The 23,085-nt window shown below is 42.5% G+C and overlaps 1 protein-coding gene across 1 annotated transcript in view; it reads right to left on the bottom strand.

Annotated features, from left to right (window-relative positions):
* Prtg (protogenin) overlaps positions 1-23,085 on the bottom strand; it is a 101,514-nt gene that overhangs the window by 61,835 nt on the left and 16,594 nt on the right. The window contains exons 3-4 of the mRNA XM_021207134.1: positions 4,964-5,108; positions 2,757-2,890 (exon numbers count right to left, since the gene is read on the bottom strand). Coding sequence (XP_021062793.1) covers positions 2,757-2,890; positions 4,964-5,108 — 279 coding nt within the window. The remainder of the gene's footprint in view (positions 1-2,756; positions 2,891-4,963; positions 5,109-23,085) is intronic.

Genomic DNA, 23,085 nt, shown 5'->3' with positions numbered 1-23,085 from the left:
CCTTCCCTCCTTCCTTCTTCCTCCTCCTTCCCTCCTTCCCCCTTTCTTCCTTCTATCCTGTATGTGTTTATGTGTATGTACATATACAAGGCCAGAGGAGGACGTCAGATATCCTGCTTTGTCATTCTCCACTTTATTCCTGTGAGACAGGGTCCCTCACTGAACCTGGGGCTAGGCTCACAGTCAGCAGACTACCATACCTTTCCTGTCTCTAGTCCCACAGTGCTGGGGGTTAAGGGCACACAGCTTTTATGTGGTGCTGGGACATGAACTCAGGGTCTCATATTTGTACAAGTGTCCTTACAAAGCCATCTGCCTAGCCCCTCACCTTTTATTATTTGTTTGTTTATTTGTTTGTTTTTTTTTTAAGACATGGTTCAGCCTTCGCTGTCCTGAAACTCCGCTCTACAGACCAGTCAGGCCTTGAACTCACAAAGATCCGCCTGCCTCTTCCTTTCTGAGTGCTGTGATTAAAGCATGCATCACCACTACCCAGATCTTCATTCATTCATTCATTCCTTTCCTCCCTCCCTTCTTTTCTTTCTTAAAGATTTATTTATTTATTTTATGTACATGAGTACATTATAGCTGTCTTCAGACACACCAGAAGAGGGCATCAAATCCCATTACAGATGATTGTGAGCCATCCCACATGGTTGCTGGGAATTGAACTCAGGACCTCTGGAAAACCAGTCAGTGCTTTTTTTTTTTTTTTTTTTAAACATTTTTTTTAAAATTTATTTATTTTATTTCTATGAGTACATTGTAGCTGTCTTCAGACACACCAGAAGAGGGTATCAGATCCTATTACAGATGGTTGTGAGCCACCATGTGGTTGCTGGGAATTGAACTCAGGACCTTTGGAAGAGCAGTCAGTGCTCTTAATTGCTGAGCCATCTCTCCAGCCCCTTTCCTTCTTTTTTTGAAATAAGATTTTTTTTTTAAGTTCTACTGAGGTCTAACTCATATCATATATACAATTCACCCACAGGATGTATTTAACTCAATGGTTTTTAGAATTTTCAGTTATGTAACTATTATAATCAATTCTAGAATACATTTTATTATCCCCACTTTTGTACAGCAATTTCCTCAGAGATTGAAACACTTCATCCTTCAGGGAAGCTCATTACCACCAAAAGGAAAGAACTCAAAATAGCTTAGGAAGTCCCTGAAACTGAGCAGATTCACTATGCCCCTCCTACCCCAAGAGTATAAAAAGTAAGGACTACAGCGGAAGATCCACCCTCAGACGAGTCAACCTACAAAGGAGACTGACTCTTAGAGAAGCCCAGCCACCTGGAAAAAAAAGCAGGGATCAGTGAGCTCCCTGGGAGAGCCACAACCAATGAGTCACTTAGAAAGGCCACTATCCAACCTCTTGAGCTGCCTGCAGGCTGTGCAGTATGCTGCAGATCCCAGCTTTTGTGATTTGTCATGCACTCTGGAATGCGTGACTGGGTGATCCAGCTGCCTTTGAGTCATTTCTGTTCCTGTAAGTAACCTCTCACCCATATTCCTAGAAGTAACCCCAATAAAACTCATTGGTTTACCGAGCTGGACTTTGGTGGTATTGGTACTTTGGTCAGTAGTGGGATCCCTATTTGGGATGCATGTGTCGCCCCAGGAAAAGTCTGTCACACAGCACCTCCAAATGCATATCTGTTAGCAGCTAATTCTTAAGTGGTGGAGAATCATATTATAAAGAACTTTATTGGCAGTGGACATTCTCTTTCTGTCCCTTTCTGTATTTTGTGCTTTTAAAAACAAAAGTGAAGGAGTGTTTCTTCCATATTTACTTCTAGGAATATGGGTGAGAGGTTACTGACAGGACCCCTGACATAGCTCTCTCTTGTGAGGCTATGCCAATGCCTGGCAAATACAGAAGTGGATGCTCACAGTCATCTATTGGATGGGACACAGGGCCCCTAATGAAGGAGCTAGAGAAAGTACCCAAGGAGCTAAAGGGGTCTGCAACCCTATAGGAGGAAAAACAATATGAACTAACCAGTACCACCCAGAGCTGTGTCTTTAGTTGCATATGTAGCAGAAGATGGCCTAGTCGGCCATCAATGGGAGGAGAGGCCCTTGGTCTTGTGAAGATCATATGCCCCAGTACAGGGGAATGCCAGGGCCAGGAAGTGGGAATGGGTGGGTTGGGGAGCAGGATGGAGGGGAGGGTATAGGGGGCTTTGGGGATAGCATTTGAAATGTAAATGAAGAAAATATCTAATTAAAAAAATGCCTTAAAAAAAAAAAACCAAAGTGAAGGGCTGGAGAGATGGCTCAGAGGTTAAGAACACCGACTGCTCTTCCAGAGGTCCTGAGTTCAATTCCCAGCACCCACATGGCAGCCCAGAACCATCTGTAATAGGATCTGATGCTCTCTTCTGGTGTGTCTGAAGGCAGTGACAGTGTAGTGTTCTCACATGCATAAAATAAATAAATCTTTTTTAAAAAGTGAAAAATGTATAAAGCAATCATTCAATGTTCTGAATAGATTATAGTCCAGGCATGACAGTAATCCCAGCCCTGTGGGAGAAAGAAGAAAGAGGGATACAAGTTCAAGGCTAGGATGGGGTACAGAGTAAGTCTCTGAAAACACCAAACCCAAGCCAAATCTATTACAAAAATTTAAATGTCATCAAAATACTGATGGACAGAGAGCTATTACAGCCAGGAGAAAAGTAGATGTAACAATCAAAATTCTCATAAAAATGGAAGAAAACAAACAAATAACCACTTTAGTGTGGTACCTGCAACTATGGCTAGCGAGGCCTCCATGCTTTTCCGCTTATGAGCTATAGTAGCTGCAACACAGCGGTAATTCCCAGCATCCTCCGGGCCAACGTCATAGATCTGCAACACTCCTGATGGCAGGGCAGTCACCCTGTTGAAACAAAAAACGTAACTGAACTTTCTGTAGTTCTTTATAGCTGCTAAATATAAATGCTGACAGAAATGAACACATTCGACCTTTTTAACCATACTAGAAACAACACTTTTTAAAGACCGTTCTAATGTATGAGCCTCTGCTGGGGTGAGTTGAGCACCAGCTGGCATGTAGGAAGGCCTGGGTACAGTTCCCAGCCCTGACAGAACAACACTAGTAAAAACACTAACTTAATTCGATTATTTCATTTGGGTCATGACAGGTCTCTGAGATGAAAATAATTCTGCAGCACACAGTTTGTAGAATTCAGCACACGGGCTGGTGAGATGGCTCAGAGGGTAAGAGCACCCAACTGCTCTTCCAAAGGTGCAGAGTTCAAATCCCAGCAACCACATGGTGGCTCACAACCATCCCTTAACAAGATCTGTCGCCCTCTTCTAGAGTGTCTGAAGACAGCTACAGTGTACTTACATATAATAAATAAATAAATCTTTTTTTAAAAAAATTCAGCACGCTATTTTTACAGAGAGGGTCCTGTTAAGATTCTTTGTTGATTTAGCTGATAGTGAGAAGATCTTAGTATGAGTTATTCTCAAACTCCTGACTTTTGTTTTTTAAACCTCTCTAAGAGCTATTTATTCTCCATGACCCAGCCTCTGAAACAGGGTCACAATCCTACATACGACACAAAACTGAATGTGTGGTATCATTAAAAACTGGTTAAAGCAAAACATGTCCTCATGTGCAACAATAAAAGTCAATTCAATATGAAACATGCCGTGAGCTGCTCCTGGTGAGCCGACCTGTGCAGCGGCATGTGACTTCACTTCTGAACACGACACACGCGCACATCGCGCTGGACATACTAGCTGCCACACACGGCACCACTGAATGCTATGAGACAGCCAGGCTCAGATTCAAAACCACAGTGTGGTATGAAATGCAGTGTTTTTACTGAATATATAAAGATTTCTGTATGAAACATAATGGCCTAATTAAGAAAAAAAATACAACAATTTAGCAGCATGTAAGTATCAAATGAGAGTATCTTTGGACTGCACTGCGTTAGGCTGCTTGACCTTAAGATTAGTAAATGTTGTTTGAGTTCAATACAAAACTGATAAATGGCTGGCCGGGCAGTGGTGGCACACACCTTTAATTTCAGCACTAGGGAGACTGAGGCAGATGAATCTGAGTTCTAGGCCAGCCTGGTCTATAGAGCAAGTTCCAGGAGAGCCAGCGCTACACAGAAAATACTTGTGTCTCAAAAACAAAAACAAACAAAAAAAGATTTAAGGTATTCTTTTTTTTTTTTTTTAAAGATTTATTTTATTTATATGAGTACACTGTCACTGTCTTCAGACACACCAGAAGAGGGCATCAGATCCCATTATAGATGGTTGTGAGCCACCATGTGGTTGCTGGGAATTGAACTCAGGACCTCTGGGAGTACAGTCACTGCTCTTAACCACTGAGCCATCTCTCCAGCCATAAGGTATTCTTGAATTAAAAGTTTTCTTTTCCTTTAATAAAATTCTTTGAAATCGCCCCCCCCCCATCTTAGTGTTCTACCATTAAAACAAATGACTTTTGTGTACTTCAGAGCAGGCAGGAATCACACTTTAATGTCTATTTTCTATGAACGTGCATGTATGTGAGCATGTATTCATGTACCATATGTCTGCCCTGCTGGGAGTTGATCAGAAGTACCAAGCCCCTTGAAATTAGAGTTAAGGGGTCATTGTGAGCTTTACTGTGGGTGCTAGGAACTGAACCCAGACCCTCTGCAAGAGAAGCTAGTGCTCTGAATCACTGATCCATCTCTCCAGTCATAATGATGGGATTCTTTACCCAAGTTAGAAATGTCTTAGGAAATCAATTATTGCCACCCTAAATGAAAAGGAACTCCACCATGTCTTTCGCCTCCGATGGTTCCTCCTGCCCCACCCCCTACCCCAACGCCCCCTCCCGCATCCCCCCATCCTCCCACCCCCTCCCGACCCCCACCCCCCTGCCCCATGAAGTCCTCATCTATTGTGTGTCACCTCCAAAAGGAAACGCTGCATTTACCTGTCCATGGTTATAGGCAGGGCTGTTCTATTAAATTCCCATGTTATGACTGCAGGGGGAGTTGATGAAATCTTGCATGAAAATCTAGCAACTCCTCCTTCATGGGCTTCAGTAGACACTGGATGGACCTCAAATGCAGAGATAGCTAGCACGAAATTGGACAATTTTAGAATAAGCACTCAGAAACACATTCAGAAATAACATTATGCATCACAGTTTACCAGGTCTGAACGCCCACTCATACCAATCTAATTTAAGTGTACAAAGATGATTTAATGAATGATTTGCAAAAAACAGGAAAGGGGCACAAAATCGGGGAGTCTGTTTTTCCTAGAACTTTAAAACTCCAAATGTAGTCTCAGGAAACTATTAAAGAGAAAACATAAAGAAATAACTGAAAGAAAAATAATTATCCAAAATAGTATGTAATTACACACTCAACAGTACAGTACAAACCTGATTCTACTGCATATTGGAGGGAAGGGAAACTAAAGACAAACTAGGGCTGGAGAGATGGCTCAGAAGTTAAGAGCAAGTACTGCTCTTGCAGAGTTTGATTCCTGGAACCCTCACCAGGCAGTTCACAACTTCTTCTTCTTCTTCTTCTTCTTCTTCTTCTTCTTCTTCTTCTTCTTCTTCTTCTTCTTCTTCTTCTTCTTCTTCTTCTTCTTCTTCTTCTTCTTCNTTCTTCTTCTTCTTCTTCTTCTTCTTCTTCTTCTTCTTCTTCTTCTTCTTCTTCTTCTTCTTCTTCTTCTTCTTCTTCTTCTTTTTGTTGTTTGTTTGGTTTTTCGAGACAGGGTTTCTCTGTATAACCCTGGCTGTCCTGGAACTCACTTGGTAGACCAGGCTGGTCTCGAACTCAGAAATCCGCCTGCCTCTGCCTCCCGAGTGCTGGGATTAAAGGCATGCGCCACTACGCCCGGCTCACAACTTCTTGTAAGTCTAACTATAGCACACATACATATCACTCGCATGTGAACACACACACACACACACACACACACACAAACACACATGTAATTGAAAATAAATTATTTTTTCAAAATATAATAAAGAGAAACTATCCAGATTAAAACTATCTCTGTGGACTGTCTTTTGAAAACGCCATTGGATTCCAAAGTGGAAAAACATACAATTTTGAGGCAAGAGGGACAGCACAACACAAGCACAGAGGAAAAGGACGGCAGCCTGTGTTCACGGGATGTGAATGAACAGGAAAAATGTTATAGATATTGAAGATGAAGCCAGCAATGCCTCAGGATGAACCAAAAAGAGGAGTCTCCCAAGCCCAGTGGAGTTTAAAGAGAAACGGAGAACCAGAATCCTGAATGCTCAGGGGAAGACGGGACAGCAGTGTGGGTGAGGAGCAAGAGGTAGAGAAAGGTGAAGGCTGGTTTGAGCTCATGAATTTCCAAAGCTGAGATAAATCTTGAAGTGTTGATGTTTCTAGAGCTGATTCTTCGTTCCTATACTACGCAGGCTACGTAGGCTACGCAGACTACGCAACCTACGCAGGCTACGCAGGCCTCCACGGAGCCTTCCCCGGTGGCTACAGCTCTGCATGGTGAAGGAGTCCAGACATCAGGAGCGGAGTGACCTTCCCCTCAGCTAAGCCTTCCAAGACACAAAGACAGGACCCTGAGGATGGACTAACTCCCATCCTGAGACTCCAGTTCAAAATGCCTTCACAGTTAATCAATAGAAATTAGAAAGAAAATAGGAAGAGGCTTAGACTCCATGAGATTGGAAAGGGCAAAAGGGCAGAAGGCGGCCAAATCCTGCCTTGAGCTCAACTCTTATTTCTGTAGACAACTACTGGTCTTTAGAGGGCTATAGTAGTCAAAATATTATCAGAAGGATTTACGTTCTTTCTTTAAAAAAAAAAATTTATTTATTATTATATGTATGTATACTGTAGCTGTCTTCAGACACTCCAGAAGAGGGCATCAGATTTCGTTATGGATGGTTGTGAGCCACCATGTGGTTGCTGGGATTTGAACTGGGGACCTTCGGAAGAGCAGTCAGTGCTCTTACCTGCTGAGCCATCTCACCAGCCCAGACTTACTTTGTTTCTTTCTTTTCTTTTTCTTTCTTCCCTTTTTTTTTTAAGATTTATTTATTATATGTATGTACACTGCAGCTGTCTTCAGACACCCCAGAAGAGGGCATCTGATCTCATTATGGATGGTTGTGAGCCACAGTGGACTTAACTCCAATTTCAGAAGACCTTACGCCTTCTTCAGGTCTCCTCCAGTACTGCATGCACACAGAGCACAAACATACATGTGGGCAAACACACATAAATGTAGAAATAAAAATAAAAGTTTTTAAAAAGCAAAACTAATAATAATATTCCTTTTATTTATTTCTATCTTTGGAAAGAAATTATATTGATGTGTTATTTGCATTAATAAGTAATGGAACAATGTTTTCATATTTAAAATAATGAAGGTCTAATAATTAAATCAGCCAGTTTAATTATTACTAGGAATTAGTAATAGATTTAAGTGTTGTCCATGATGCAACATGCCTTTAGTCCCAGCACTCGGGAGGCAGAAGCAGGTGGATCTTTGTGAGTTCAAACCAAACCAAATTAAACCAACCAAACAAAAAGATATGTGACATAAAAGTTTTAAAAGAGCCGGGCAGTAGTGGTGCATGCCTTTAATCCCAGCACTTGGGAGGCAGAGGCAGGCGGATTTCTGAGTTTAAGGCCAGCCTGGTCTACAAAGTGAGTTCCAGGACAGCCAGGGCTATACAGAGAAACCCTGTCTCGAAAAAACCAAAAAAAAAAAATAAAATAAAAATAATAATAATAATAATAATCATAATAATAAAAGTTTTAAAAGTATAAAGAGTAAGACTAAAAGTTCTAGAACTACTATCCAAGAACATCAAACTCTAAATACCAATACACATTTTCCTTTAAAAAACAAAACAAAACAACTCCTTCTATTTATTCTGTGTGTATTGGGTGGGGGTTACACATGTGCCACAGCATGAATATGATGGTCACAGGGAAACTAGTGGGAAGTGGTTTTTTCCTTCCACCATGTAGGTCCTGAGATAAACTCAGGAACTCAGGCCTGGCAGCGAGCACCTTGACCCACTAAGCCATCTTGCTGCTCCCAACTTCTCCTTCTGATGGTTACACTCGAACACTTATCTACAAACTCATGGATTCTAGACTGACCGGCAGACCGCCACTGCTATTCACCTACTAAAGACCTGGGAAGCGGGGGCGGGAGACAGCTGGTCCAGTGTCTGCTGTGCAGGCTTGAGCTGATCCCTAGAGAGCACATGCCAAGCTGGCTCCAGCCGTCTGTGCCGGCAGTCCCAGCCTGGAACAGGAAGATGTCTCTAGCTGGGGTCCTGAAAAGCAGCAAGAGACATGAGCCCCAGCAAGCGCCTCCGATTCTTGGCTGCGGATGCAGGGTGACCAGCATCTCCCTCACACTTCTGCTGCCCTGATTCCTGACGTCATAGACTACCCACGACTGCGAGTCAAACCCTTTCTTTTTTGAGTTGCGTTTGTCAGGCATTTCATCATGGTGATGAGAAAAGTAACTGGTAATTCCCTTTACAAATATGTTCCACGCCCGACGCAGGGTTTAACTCCCATTGGCTTCATCTGTTAAGGGCCTCCACAACTCAACCTGCCATCCAAAGCTACACACGTATCACACACACACATAAAAATGCTGTCAGAAAGCATCATCGCACTCAGTGGTTAAAAGCACAATACACCATCGAGACGCTTAGTTCATTTCCCAGCACCCATACCAGTGGCTCCTAACTGCCAACATCTCAGGCCTCTGAGGCACCCGCACACATACACCCTCCACATATGCACACTTTAAAAAATAAATACTGTCTTTAATCCCAGTGCCGGGGAGACAGAGGCAGGCAGATCTCTGTGAGCTCAAGGCTAGCCTGGTCGACATGATAAGTTCTGGGCCAGCCAGCGTTACATAGTGAGACCCTGTCTCAAAGCAAAAAGTAAATAAGTTTTGGTTAGTTTAATTACTGAACAGATGGAATGTATGTATCCTTGGTTCAGTATAAGAAAAGGATGAAATTGTTAATGCCCAATATATATGTTTAAGTGTTCTTGACTGGGTACAGTAAACAGGCTAATTGGTGGAGGTGAGAGATCCAACTTGACATCAGTTACTTCAAAACCAAACTCAAATAAAGCAGTCGTTTTAAAATATATAACAGCACGTATAACGTCTCTGGGCACTGAACCCAGGGTCTCATATATGCTAAGAAAGAATGCCCCACTTAGTCAGGACCCAGGCTATAAAGCTTTCCACACACTGCTATGGTTTGAATATAAAACCCATTTTTATACACTTTTGGGTTTGAATATAAAACCCACTCCCACCCTGCCCCCCCCAAAGTGTATCTCTGCTCTTAAAGATATTCTGCAAAATTATAATGCAAAGGAGCCAATTTCCACGAATCACACATTAACATCAACCCTACTGTTCACATGACTACATGACTCATCTATCCACTCTCAAGCCATGAGGACTGGCTCTGAATTATACAATAACAGGCTAGATTCACCGACTTCTAACTGGAAACAGATTTTAATCCTACTCATTTCAGCAAACTTTTAGACTAAAGTGATCTCTCCTAAGTTTACCAACTCATTCAACAAATATTTATCTGGTGTCTGGTGCTCTCCAGGTGGCAACAATCCAGCCAAGGACAAAGGGAAGAGGGCTGCACTCAGGAATCTGAGAGTAGACAGGGGTATTTAACTAAATTGCTGTTCAAGTTGGAAGCTCAAACTGCCATAAATGCTGGGGAGGTGAAGTACAGAATGTCACAGCACAGGTTTCAAGCCTTTTAAGACACAAGAGCTTGACACACGGTTTGCTGCTAGATCCTATGCTATGGGTAGGATACAGTCTAGTTTCTTTAACTCTTATAGCTGTGTCATCCTAATATTCAGCTAGCTAAGAGGTGGGCACTGAGATCCAAAGCCTCGTGGTTAGCAAGACTGTACATGAATTCTCTTGCAAGCCTGAGCTACTCAACATTTTTTTATGGAAGATGAGAGGTTCCGTATCTCTGAGTAGCGCTGCTCAGAACAGGCCCAAATACACTTGACTTTCCAGCTGGCTTAGCCTGTGTGTCAAATCCCTGAGTTTCTGACCAGAGAGATACCTTTAAAACCTCTGCTTAGAGCTGATGCTGCAGTTCAGTGGTTGAGTACTTACCCAGCATGCACAAGCCTTCCAAACCCCATCCCCATGGCAAAACTAAACAAATAAAACCTTGTGTTTACAGACATTTGCTGAGGCTTTTACCTCATCTTTACAGAGGAAAGTATGTAAATTAAATTACCTTAGTTTAAAGTTTATTTAATTAGTCATATATCTTTAAAAAAAATAAAACAAAACAAAAACTGGTTGGGTCTTGTGACACACACTCCAGACTGAGCGGGGAGGATTGCAAGCATGAAGCCAGCCTGGTTCTATTTTGATTATTCTTTTTCTCTTTTTCTTGTGTGTATGATGCATATACATATGTATGTGTGTATTTTTTCGTGTGCGTGGACACATATATCCACGCATGCACCTGCAGGCCAGAGGCTGACATCTGGAATCATCTTCACTCTCCCACCTCGGTCCCTGAAGCAGGGTCTCTCCATCAAAACCCTGAGCTTAGGCATTTGGCTCTCCCTAGCCACTCCTGGGGAATAGTCCCTCCTCCCAGGGTTGGAATTCCAAGCAGGCTGCTGCCCGAACCCTGCATGGATTTGAGTTTCTGGGGATCTGAATTCTGGTGCTCATTCCTGCATGACAAGCACTTTTACCACTGAGCTGGCTCTGTGAGCCATGTCCCAGGCCCTGATTTTTTTTTTAAATGATGTTTAAAGCTGAGTAAGTAAATAAGCCTTTCACTGTATGTTGGAGCCTTCTAAGACTTGATGGAGGGAATCGTTTTGTTGCCCACATTTTCTGTTCTTTATTTAAGTGACAAATTTAAATATCCTCAGCTTGCTTCCTGATGTGGACTTTGTTTCTGCGAGAAAGGGACTCCTTTACAAGCCTATGGCCTCCTCGTGAAACCTGACCTCCCTTCACGGTCCAGCTAAACAAGCCAAGAGCCGCACAAGGAGCCCTTAAAGTAGTGCTGTTAAGAGGCCAGAGCTCTATAAAACAGCCCGGGCACAAGGTCCCCCAAAACATGCGCCATTCTCAAAAACAACCTCACAAACACAATAAATGTAAGTGCCTATTTGATTTGTGACTTCCTCTTCATCTGCCCACTTAATCATTTTCTATGATTTACAGGCAGGGCCGTAAAGGTTGCTCAGATGAAACCAGTTCCTGAACTTTTATTGGATCAGAAAGCAACATAGAAGTAAGTGATTGTACGCTGGAAATAATGTACAACCAATTAAGTGGATGGACCAACATTAGTTTGCATATTAAGTCAGTAGAACATTCCTGCATATTAAAAGCTAGGCATGGTGGCTCAATCCTTCAATCTCAGCACTTAGTAGGCAGAGGCAGGTGGATTCTCTGTGAATTTGAGGACAGCCAAGAATATTAAAAGCGACTATATTGAAGGAGGGGGAGGATGAAGAGGAGGAGGAAGAAGAGGAGGAGGATGAGAAGGAGGAGGAGGAGGAGAAGAGCTCTTTTTAAATTAAAAATTACAGATACATAATTTGTAATAATTCATTTTTTAATTCATTTTTTAAATTCATTTTGTAAATAATTCATTTTTAGGCTCTTCTTGGTCTAAGAAAATGTTACTTTTAAAAGCTGCTGATAAAATGTGCATATAAAGTGTTCTTACACTAGTATCAGTTGGGATGTTGACGCATAGTTTATAAACAGCTGGTCCTAGTAGGTCAGCACCAAGCTCTAGGCCCAGCCCTAGATGTCAGCACTGGTCCTAGCTCCAGGTCCTAGCACTGCAGGTCAGACTGAACACCAGGTCCAGGGTGGGAAAGGACTACACCAATCACCACTAACCCACTCATCCCAGAGGAACACTGGTAGCAGCCAGCAGCCGCTTTCCAGTGTTTCCAGCCCCCACTATCTTTGAGCCTCCGATGAGCAGCTTTGAGGGAATCTGTCAGCAGCTCCTCAGATTTCTAACTCTGACTCTCTAACACCCACAACCTCAGATGTCTGTCACTGAGTTTTATACCTATTAACTTAGTTTATTTCTATGTCGGTGGTGTTTCAAACCAACACTGCAGGCTTTACTAACCAAACACAGTAAGAACTGGGCCTCATCAGATCTCAGTTCCTAGCAAGCCCTTGTACTCAGAGCCTGCCCAGCAGTCAGATATCTGGGAATTGTCTAATCACAACACAAAGGGATCAGAAGGTGTAAACCAGCCAAGGAATAAGTTTAAGTTATTATAGCTTTAAGACTGGGCAAGATGGGGTTAGGAGAGATGGCTCAGTAGTTAAGAGCATGTACTGCTCTTGCAGTGGAGCTGAGTTTGGTTCCAAGCAAACAGGTAGGACAGCTCATAACCACCTGTAACTCCAGCTCCGGGAGATCTTACAGGAACAGCTTGTGGCCTCCACAGAAACCAACATTCAAATGCACATTACCATACACACACACACACACACACACACACACACACACACACACACGCATACACAAATGTAATTTTTTTTTTTTTTAAAGATTGATCTAACTTTCTTAACTTCTTTAGTTCCTGGTCTCTTCCCAAGACTATACATTTTTCTAGTTCAGAAAATATATCTTCCTGTCTGTCTGTTGCCAGGAATAAGCAGTACATAGCAGACATCTAAGAGGCTTACTGAATTAACTTACTGCACCATCTCTCTCTCAAACTCAGGGAAGTCTCCCCTCTTCTCCCTGAGAACAATAAAGCTTGGGTAGATCCTACACACAAACTCTGAGCAAACCGCTCTGTTCTATAAAATCAGTTCTTAAGGGGTTATAATGTAGTACCATAGAATATATTACTTAGTTCATAGAGACTGCTATGCTAGATAGTTATTATAATTATACCCATTTAAAATAAATAAATACATAAAACTCAAGCTGGAGACATAGCTCTCTGGGTAAAGGTGCTTACCACCGAGCTCAGTGAGCTGCACTGTCTGCGGAACCCCCACAGTAGGAGACAACCTATTCCTCCAAGGTGTCTTCTGGCCTCCACACATATACCAGGGCACACACTCGTTCTCCCAACTCACAAAATAAATGTTAAAAAAATTAAAAAGGACTTTTAATCTTCAACCTATTTTAAACGATACACAAGGAACTGATGCAGCAGGCTCTCTGAGGCCTCTGCTAGCAATGTCCCCTGACTTCCTACCTTCTAGCAAGCTTCCAATGCATACTCCACAAAAGAACAAGTGTCATTGTTCTAACATCTGTCTCCTGAAATATGCAAAGAGCCTAAGAACAAGCAGAGGCTATGATTTCAATGGACCCAAAAGTCAGAGTGCTTTAAATACAACAACTGTCCACCGCCCAAAGTCTGCTTGAAGGAGCCAGCTCACAGTTCATGACAACTGGATGCTTAGAGGGCATGAGAAAAGATGACTTACAGTCAGTGTAATCTTTTCACAGTGAATGCTTTTAGGACCATGGTTCTGTATGCATAAGTCCTAGCACAGGCAGGGGCAGAGAAACGTGAGAATCTGTACACAAACTCATATAGAACGGAACGTACTGGGACAGCAGATGGGACACCTGAGAGAAAGGGTGGAGACTGTGATGTGGTCACCAGTCTAAAGGACTTTGGACTGACACAGAGCAGGGGACCATAAAGTACATAGCATATATACTGAGAGGGCTCACTGCGTGCCACCCCTCCCTGCTGGACTGATAAATTCAGGGGGAGGGGCCCCATTGTCTTCAGTTGTGAGTCCTGGAGGCTCTAAGGATAGCTCCAACCCCATTAAACTCCATGGGCCACAGAGAAAAACAAAATGACACGGATGTGGGAAGACTTCTGGAGGAGGCTTGACAGGGGTGGAGTGAGACAGGAGAGGGTGATGGTGACAGCAACCAAATAAAATTTACATATGTATTTATAAATATATAAACAAATACATACATAAATTTATATACAACTAAATTCATATGTTTAAATATATATCCATCAAAGAACAAATTTAATAAGAGTTATAAAATACTGTAGAGTAGATATAAGAAGTAGGAGGTAGGGGACACTGGAAAAATGGCTCAGTGTGTAAAGCATTTGCTATGCAAATATTAAGGCCTGAGTTTGGATCTCCAGCAATCCTATGAAAAGGTATGGTTACCAGCCCAGACCTGTAACCCTAATGTGGGATGAGCAGACAAGATTCCGGAGGCTTGTAAGGCAGCCAGTCTAAACTAAATAACCAATGCTAGGTTCAGTGTGAAACTCTGTCTCTACAAATTAGGTAGAGACAGATAAAGAAGATATCTGAAGTCAATATCTGTCTCTATACACACTGACATCTGCACACATGCACACAAATGCATGCACACACTCACACATGCACATATGCACACACACATGAACACACACACTTGTGCACACTCATGCACACACACTCATGCATGCACATATGCACACATGTACACACATGCATGCAACATATGCACACACATGAACACAAACACACACACACACACTTTCTTTTTTGACCCAGGTCAGCCCTTTTCTCAAACAGAATGAAAAGCCATATGCAATTACAAAGTTTTGTCTAAGAACTGAAATTACCAAGCAAACTGGTGGGAATATAAATTGGTAGTCACTTTGGAAGATGGCTTTGGCAGTTTCTTCTTTAAAATTTTTAAAAATAATTTCTTAAAAGTTTTAAAATTTGCCGGGCAGTGGTGGCACATGCCTTTAATCCCAGCATTCGGGAGGCAGAGACAGGCGGATTTCTGAATTTGAGGCCAGCCTGGTCTACAGAGTGAGTTCCAGGACAGCCAGGTCTACACAGAGAAACCCTGTCTCGAAAAACAAAACTCAGAAATACGCCTGCCTCTGCCTCCCGAGTGTTGGGATTAAAGGCGTGCGCCACCACGCCCGGCTTGTTTGGTTTTTTTGTATGTGTATGAGTGTTTGCCCTGAATGCATTATCTGTGTACCATATACATGCAGTAGCCATAGAGGCCAAAAGATCCCTTGGGACCAGAGTTATAGACAGTTGCTGGCTGCCATGTAAGTGCTGGAATTGAACCCAGGTCCTCTGAAGAACAGCCAATGCTCTTAGCCACTGCACCATCTCTACCGCACCTTGATACATTTTTTAAAAATGTGCATTGGTGTTTTGCTTGCATGTATGTTCACATAAGGATGTTGGCGCCCCCTGGAACTGAAGCTACAGACAGTTATGAGCTGCCATGTGGGATGCCTTCCAGGATCCTCTGGAAGGGCAGCCAGTGCCCTTAACCACTGAGCCATATCTCCAGCCTCTTGACACATATTTTTAAGCACAAAAAGTTATGCAAGCTAACAGCACACAGATTTTTTTCTTTTCATTTGTTTTGAGACAGGGTCTCACTATGTAGCCCTGGTTGCCCTGGAATTTGCTCTGTAAACTAGACTGGTCTTGAACCCAGAGATTCACTTACACCTTCCTCCTAAATTCAAGGATCAAAGGTGTGTACTACCATACCCACCACATACTGATTTTAAAAGCTGACTCCTGGGCCAGCAAGATAACTCAATGGGTAAAGGTGCTTGTATTCAAGACTAACCACCTGAGTTTGATATCTGGGACTCATCTGGTAGAAGAAAAGTGACTTTAAGTTCTTCTCTGACCTATACATAAATTGTACACATGAATACACTAATGGATGGAGGATAGATGCATGGATGGATGCATGGGTGGATGCATGGGTGGGTGGATGCATGGGCGGGTGGATGGATGCATGGGTGGGTGGGTGGATGCATGGTTTGATGAATGGGTAGGTGGGTGGATGGATGAATGGGTGGGTAGGTGGGTGAGTGAGTAGATGGATATAAAAACTTAGTCCTGACGACCACTTTTCCCTCTTTTATGAAATTATCCCCATTTCCAGTGTAGAACTAGAGATGTTCTTTAAGCTTATAACAGACACTAGAAGCATTTAAAAGATACACAGCAAACACACAAAACATGGCCCAGGATACAATTTCTTTCAGTTCTGTCTTCACTAAAATATACTCATCTATTGACCAATGAATCTATCCATTCACCCATCTATTCTATATCTTTATAAATAGTCTACATAGGGACCTATCTATCATCTATCTTTAGATTACATACAAGAAATAACATAATGCATACATAATAATTATCTGGAGGAGCATAAGATGCTAAAATGAAAATTGTCTCTTTAATACTGTAAACAAAAGCATACATTAAACAAAATATATCCTGCTGGCCAGAAATGCATTTCTGTTCCTGTTTAATCAGGGTTTCTCCTGCTTCAGTGAAACACTATGACCAAAATCAAGTTGGGAAGGAAAGGGTTTATTTGGCTTACATGTCTACATTGCTGTTCATTACTAAAGGAAGTCAGGACAGGAACTCAAACAGAGCAAGAACATGGAAGCAGGGGCTGATGCAGAGGCCATGGAGGGGTGCTGCTTACTGCCTTGCTTCCCCTGGTTTGCTCAGCCTGCTTTCTTATAGAACCCAGGACTACCAACCCAAGGAACCTGACTCCATGACAAAGTTTGTCTTAATTAAAATTTAAGGGAAGACTTGGGAATAAGAAAAACCACACAACTCAATAAAACTAAGTGAAGGAAGTGAGAAAATCACAGGGAGGGGAGAAAATCAACGGGATGGCTCAGTGCACAAAATCACTCAAACCCCAGATGACCCAAGTTCCATCCCTGAAACCCATGGAAGGGGGGAGGAGAAAACCTGCTCCACAAAGTTGTCCTCTGACCTTCTTGAACATGCACTAGCATGCACACACACACACACACATACACACCCACGCACACACAGTATCATTTAAGGAAAGTACAGGGAGGTATGGACTGGGGTGATGATTCAATAGGTAAAGTGCTTGCTGATCAATCCTGAAGACCAGAGAGGTCAGATTCCTAGAATCCACATCACTGCCAGGTGGGCATGGTGGCACATCTGTAATATCAGTGCTAAGAAGGCAGAGGTGAAATACCCAGAGCAAGCTAGCCAGATAGACCAGCCCTTAACAGTGAACTCCAGATTCAACTGAGAGTGCCTGCCCCAATGAATAATGTGGAACAGCAGTAGAAGAAAGCTCTTTCATCAAACTTGGGCTTCTATTTCTCTCCCCCCCACACACACACACCTCTCTCTCTCTGTGTGTCTCACATACACACACACACACACACACACGCACCATGCCTACACACATAAACACTTTTAATGAAAACTACAGGTACATCTTGTATAATCATTAAACTGCCGTAACCTTACCATCGGTGTTCTGAGTTTCCTTCTAGAGCTGTAATAACTGCTTCACCTTCCATCTTTCCAACTACTCTTTATTTCTGAGCAACATCAACAAAAGCACTGAAAAAACTCACCGCACATAATCAGTCTCCATATGGCACTCCCACGATCCCAATAGAATCCTGTTAGTGTGGCAGTAAAATCCGATCTCTCTTTGAAAGGCATCCCCAAGTGGGATTTCCCCCCTCTCATATTATCTGTCTCCCAGCAGCCAGTGTGTGGTCACAGAGTGTATGGCACACGCTAATGCATTTATCAAGTGATTATCCCTGGCCCCTCTGCTGGCAAAAACAAGCAGGAAACCATACAGAAGAACAGAAAAACAAAACGATGCACAGTCAGCCACAGTAACCAGCCTCAAAGCTGTTCAACTTGTGTGGCTCCTATGAATTCCAGCGGAAGAGAAAAAAATAATCCCCTTGCTTTGTCTTTCCCAGGCCACTGCCCTTCAGCAGTTTGCCAAGCGATTGCCTTATATTGCTCAGTCCAAGAGATGCCTTTCTTAGGCCTTGTTGTCATTCCATAAAGAATTAGTTCTGCTTAATAGCTCAACTGTGCAGGAAGAACATTCCACACAGTTTTACACTGTGCACTAGTAACAGACAGAAGACTCAAGAAAGCATGAAAAAGCAAGGCTTTTGTAATCAAACGTGTCACTTAGCAACTTCATCCACATGGAAAGGAGAAATGAGAAGAATCTCAAATTCACAACAGAAATATCTCTGGTTAGGACTCTTTTTGCTTTCAGAAATAGTTATTCCTAAGGACTTTAAACACACACTTGGGAATTGCACTACATTAAATTACTTTATGATTTCACGGTGTTGTTCTGTATTGTTTAGATAGATAGGTGATGGATAGATGAATAATTGATGGTGGATGGGTGAGTATATGGACGGATGATAGGTAGATGGATACATGACAGATGAATAGATGGATGAATGATAAATGGAAGGGTGGGTTGATGATAAATAATATACAGTGGATGGATGGATAAATGGATGCATGCATGCATGGATGGATAGGAGAATGGATGACTGGATGATAATACTGATGGATAGGTGGTGAGTGGATGATGGACTGATGGATGGGTGGATGGAAGATAAATGGGTGGGTGGATAGATGGATGGATGGACAGATGATAAATAATATGCAGTGGATGGATACAGGTATGCATGCATAGATTCATGGATACATGGATAGAAGAATGAATGGATGGATAATTCTGATGGATGGGCGAGTGAATGGTGGACTGATGGATGGGTGGGTGGGTGGATGACAGATTATAGTTGATGGTTTCCCAGACCACTGCCCTTCAGCAGTTTGCCAGGCAATTGCCTTATATTGTTCAGTCCAAGAAATGTCTTTCTTAGGCCTTGTTGTCATTCCATAAAGAATTAGTTCTGCTTAATAGCTCAACTGTGCAGGAAGATGGATGGCTGGATGAAAGATAAACAGTTCTGGCCTCTCACATTATATACTACAGTTTCCTCAGAGTATAGAAGACCTGGTTTTCTCTTCCATATAACTAGATATCCGTTCTACAATACATATCTACATTGTATATACAATATATAACTTTAAATTTTATTACATAAATTGAAAAAAAAGTATCAAGCCAGATATGATGGTGCACACCTTTAGTGACAGCACTGAAGGCAGAGGCAGGAAGGTCTCTTTGAGTTGCAGGTCAGGTAGTGCTACACCGTAAAACCCTGTCTTTTTTTTTTTAATGTCTACATATGATATTCAACTCACAAAGTAATGATTAATAACCAGGTCTAGCTCCTCCTCCTCCTCCTCCTCCTCCTCCTCCTCCTCTTCTTCTTCTTCTTCTTCTTCTTCTTCTTCTTCTTCTATGCCAAGACAAAACTGCATATCTGCCTCCCAGCCCCCAGTTGTCAGAAACTCACTGAAATGGGTGATGAGTGCAAACTTTGTACTTTCCATGAGAAGGCCACAGGGGTAGCAACTGATATTCTGGGTGAAGAGTGGAATGGTCACGTGGTCCGAATGGGAACCACAAACAAGGTTTTTCCATGAAGCAAGTTGTTTTAACCCAGCGAGAGTGTGCCTGCTGTGGGAAGCATTCTTATTATAGACCCAGGAATGCTAGAGTACCATGTGGCAGCTCACAACTGTCTGTAACTCCAGTATCAGGGGATCTAATACCCTCACACAAACACACAGGGGAAAAAAAATGCCGACAAAATAAAAATAAATAAGTTATTTTTTAAAAAAGAAGCCAAGCCGGTTCAAGGATGAATTTTAGATGCCAACCTGAGTGTTCTCAACTAGAGTTTTGTTAAAGCAAAGCAAGGGCTGGTGAGATGACTCAGCAGGTAAGAGCACCCGACTGCTCTTCCGAAGGTCCTGAGTTCAAATCCCAGCAACCACATGGTGGCCCACAACCATCCGTAACAAGATCTGACTCCCTCTTCTGGAGTGTCTGAAGACAGCTACAGTGTATTTACATATATAAATAAATAAATAAATCTTAAAAAAAAAAAAGCAAAGCAAAACAACAACCAACGACGAGAGAGAGACATTGATTGATTGATTGATTCCTGAACTGACAAGATACCACTGTGTCTCCACAGTTGTGAACCAAAAGAGCAGTAGAATCTGCAGGCTTTCCAAAGGTGATTCCACTACCCATACATTGTAGAATACTGGCTGCTTTTTTTTTTTTTTTTTTCAGAGTGCCCAAGTCCAATTCCCAGTACCACGTGGCAGCTCACAACTGTCTGTAACTCCAGTATCAGGGGATCTAATACCCTCACACAAACACACAGGGGGAAAAAAATGCAGACAAAATAAAAATAAATAAGTTATTTTTTTAAAAAAGAAAGAAAGAAAAGAAAGAGAAAGCTCTTTAACTGAGAAGCCCAAGCCTAAAGCTCCCGAGAGTGAGGGAATTGTTAGCCCACGTGTCCTACAGCTCAAATGCTGGCACAATGTTCTGCAGAAACTACACAGTAAGAAAAATAAGAAGGGAACTGCAAAATATGCCAAATTTTTGGCCAACAAAGGGATCCAAAGAAAAATAGCAAGAGCAAACTGCCAAGAGACGCAGGCAGCCCTCAATGGGAGCTTGCCTTAGCTGGGGTTTCTATTGCTATGAGGAAACACCACAGAGGCACGCGTTTATTTCAGCTTACGCTTCCAGCACTAAGGAAAGTCCAGGCAGAAACTGAAGGCAGGAACTGGGGGCTGGAACTGAAGCAGAGCCATGGAGGGGTGCTGCTTACTAAACTCTCATGGCTTTCTTAGCCTTTCTTACAGCACCCAGGAACGCCAGGCCAGGGGTGGCGGCACCCACAGTGGGCTTCCCACATCAACCATTATTAGTCAAGAAAATGTTCCCAGCACTGGCCTCATAGGTCAATTTGTTTGTTTGTTTGTTTGTTTGTTTGTTTGTTTTTCGAGAGAGGGTTTCTCTGTGTAGTCCTGGCTGTCCTGGAACTCACTCCGTAGACCAGGCTGGCCTTGAACTCAGAAATCCACCTGCCTTTGCCTCCCAAGTGCTGGGATTAAAGGAGTGTGACACCAATTCCTGGCCTCACAGGCCAATCTTAAGGAGGCATTTTCATTTTCTTTTTCTTTTTCTTTTTTAAAGATTTATNTCTTTCATTTATATGAATACACTGTAGCTGTCTTCAGACACACCAGGAAAGGGCATCAGATCCCATTACAGATGGTAGTGAGCCACCATGTGATGGCTAGGAAGTGAACTCAGGACCTCTGGAAAAGCAGTCAGTGCTCTTAATTGCTGAGCCATCTCTCCAGTCCATGGAGGCATTTTCTATATCAAGATTCCTTCTTCCCAGATGACCCTAGCTGTGTCAAGCTGACATAAAAATCAGTCGGCATGGAGCTTCTATTTCTAAGTCCAGTCAAAAAATAAGAATCTTTAAAAGTAACAAATAAGGGCTGGAGAGATGCTCTTCTGAAGGTCCTGAGTTCAATTCCCAGCATCCACATGGCGACTCACAACCATCTGTAATGGGATCTGATGCCCTCTTCCAGTGTGTCTGAAGACAGCTACAGTGTACTCACATACATAAAATAAAAAATCTTTAGAAAAAAAGTAACAAATAAGTAATCAGGCCTTGAAGAATAATAACCATGTTTACATCTCTAGTCTTTTTTTTTTTTTTAATCTTCTAACAGCTGTTAAGGACATTACCAGTATGTGTGTATTTGTGGAGGTTGAACTAGGACCACTGAGCCATGCCCAAGTACTTTTATCTGAGGCAGGGTCTTGGCAAATGTCTGGTCTGTGACCTTCCTCCTTTAGCCTCCTCAGTAGCTGGGATTATAGACACGAGCTCTCATGCCTATCTAGAAGCAAGCCAACTTATCTCTGACAGAAAAAAATACATATATACAGAGAGAGAGAGAGATGTATGTAACCATACATAGTTATGTGCATCATTATTTATGCATAGATATATGGTACATGACTTGTAAAAATGGATACTGACTTCTGAACAGCCTGTCATAGCATGACAAATTCATGTGGTAACAGTTCCCTTTGTAAAATCATATCTGTGTATGTATGTGTAGTATTTGTATGTATATTTGCATGTGTGTAGGTGCACATGCTTGTATATACACACATGCAGAGGTCCAAGGTTGACTCTGGCTATTTCCCTCTCTTTTGCTTTCCTCCCGTTCAACCTGGAGCATACTCTGTCAGCTAGCTTGCCAGTCAGTCAGCTCAAAAGAGCTGAGCTCCATCTCCTGTGTGCTTGGATTGCAGGCGAGCCTCTGTGCCTACCTAGGTCCTGAGGATTAAACTTAGCTCCTCAGGCTTGATCAGCAAGCACTTTATCAACTGGGCCATCTCTCCAGCCCTTCCTTTTAGTATTTTCTCAGCTAAAGGAGATGCAATCTTGGGTTCAGAAACATAAAAGCTGAGAACTGGGCCAAGATGTGTTCAATAAGCCAAACCCAACAGTGAGAAGTTTATTGGAGTGGAGTTAAAGAAACCGGAAGCTCCTATGTAACTTGCCTCTGAGGGTCACATTCACCTGTGCAGAGGAGGTTAACTGGTGGGATTTTCATGGTGGTATTAGAAGTGGAGAGGGACAAACAGCTGGATCATTTCCTTGATACGGCATACAAAAGATTTTGTACTCAGTGAAAGACAGAGACTGAAAAGACCATAAAACCAACTTCTCGGATTAATAGCAAAACTAGTTATGCTGCAAAGAGATATGCTAAGATTGTTTAGATGATAATAATGATCCCCAGGTTCAGTTCTCACAGCCCAGTGTCCGAGGACTGGTGTCTAAATGATTATGATTTTATACAGATAAAATGGCATTCAGGACCAGCTGTGTATAGCTGGATTTCCCAGCTCAGTGTCAAGTACTTTAAACAGCCTCATGCAAATTGTCCATATGGCTTAATGAAACTTGGTCTTCTGTTAAGGGAAGGAGCAACAAAGGGACCAGTGTGAGCTTTCCTTCTAGGCTCCACCCCACAGTTACCTGGAAATATACAGCTATGACTGGCTTGCTATAAAAGTGGCTGTTTGCCCCCTCCTCTCCCTCTTACTCTCTTACTCTCTGCCTCTTCTCTCCCTGACCCTCCCCTCTCCTCAATCCTGGCCAGCCTCTCCTCCTCTTCCTCCTCCTCCTCCTCCTCCTCCTCCTC

Source organism: Mus pahari, chromosome 10 (assembly GCF_900095145.1).
Source record: "Mus pahari chromosome 10, PAHARI_EIJ_v1.1, whole genome shotgun sequence".
NCBI classification, from domain to species: Eukaryota; Metazoa; Chordata; class Mammalia; order Rodentia; family Muridae; genus Mus; species Mus pahari.
The sequence above is the reverse complement of the archived record's forward strand: the minus strand, read 5'-3'. Positions and strand labels throughout refer to the sequence as shown.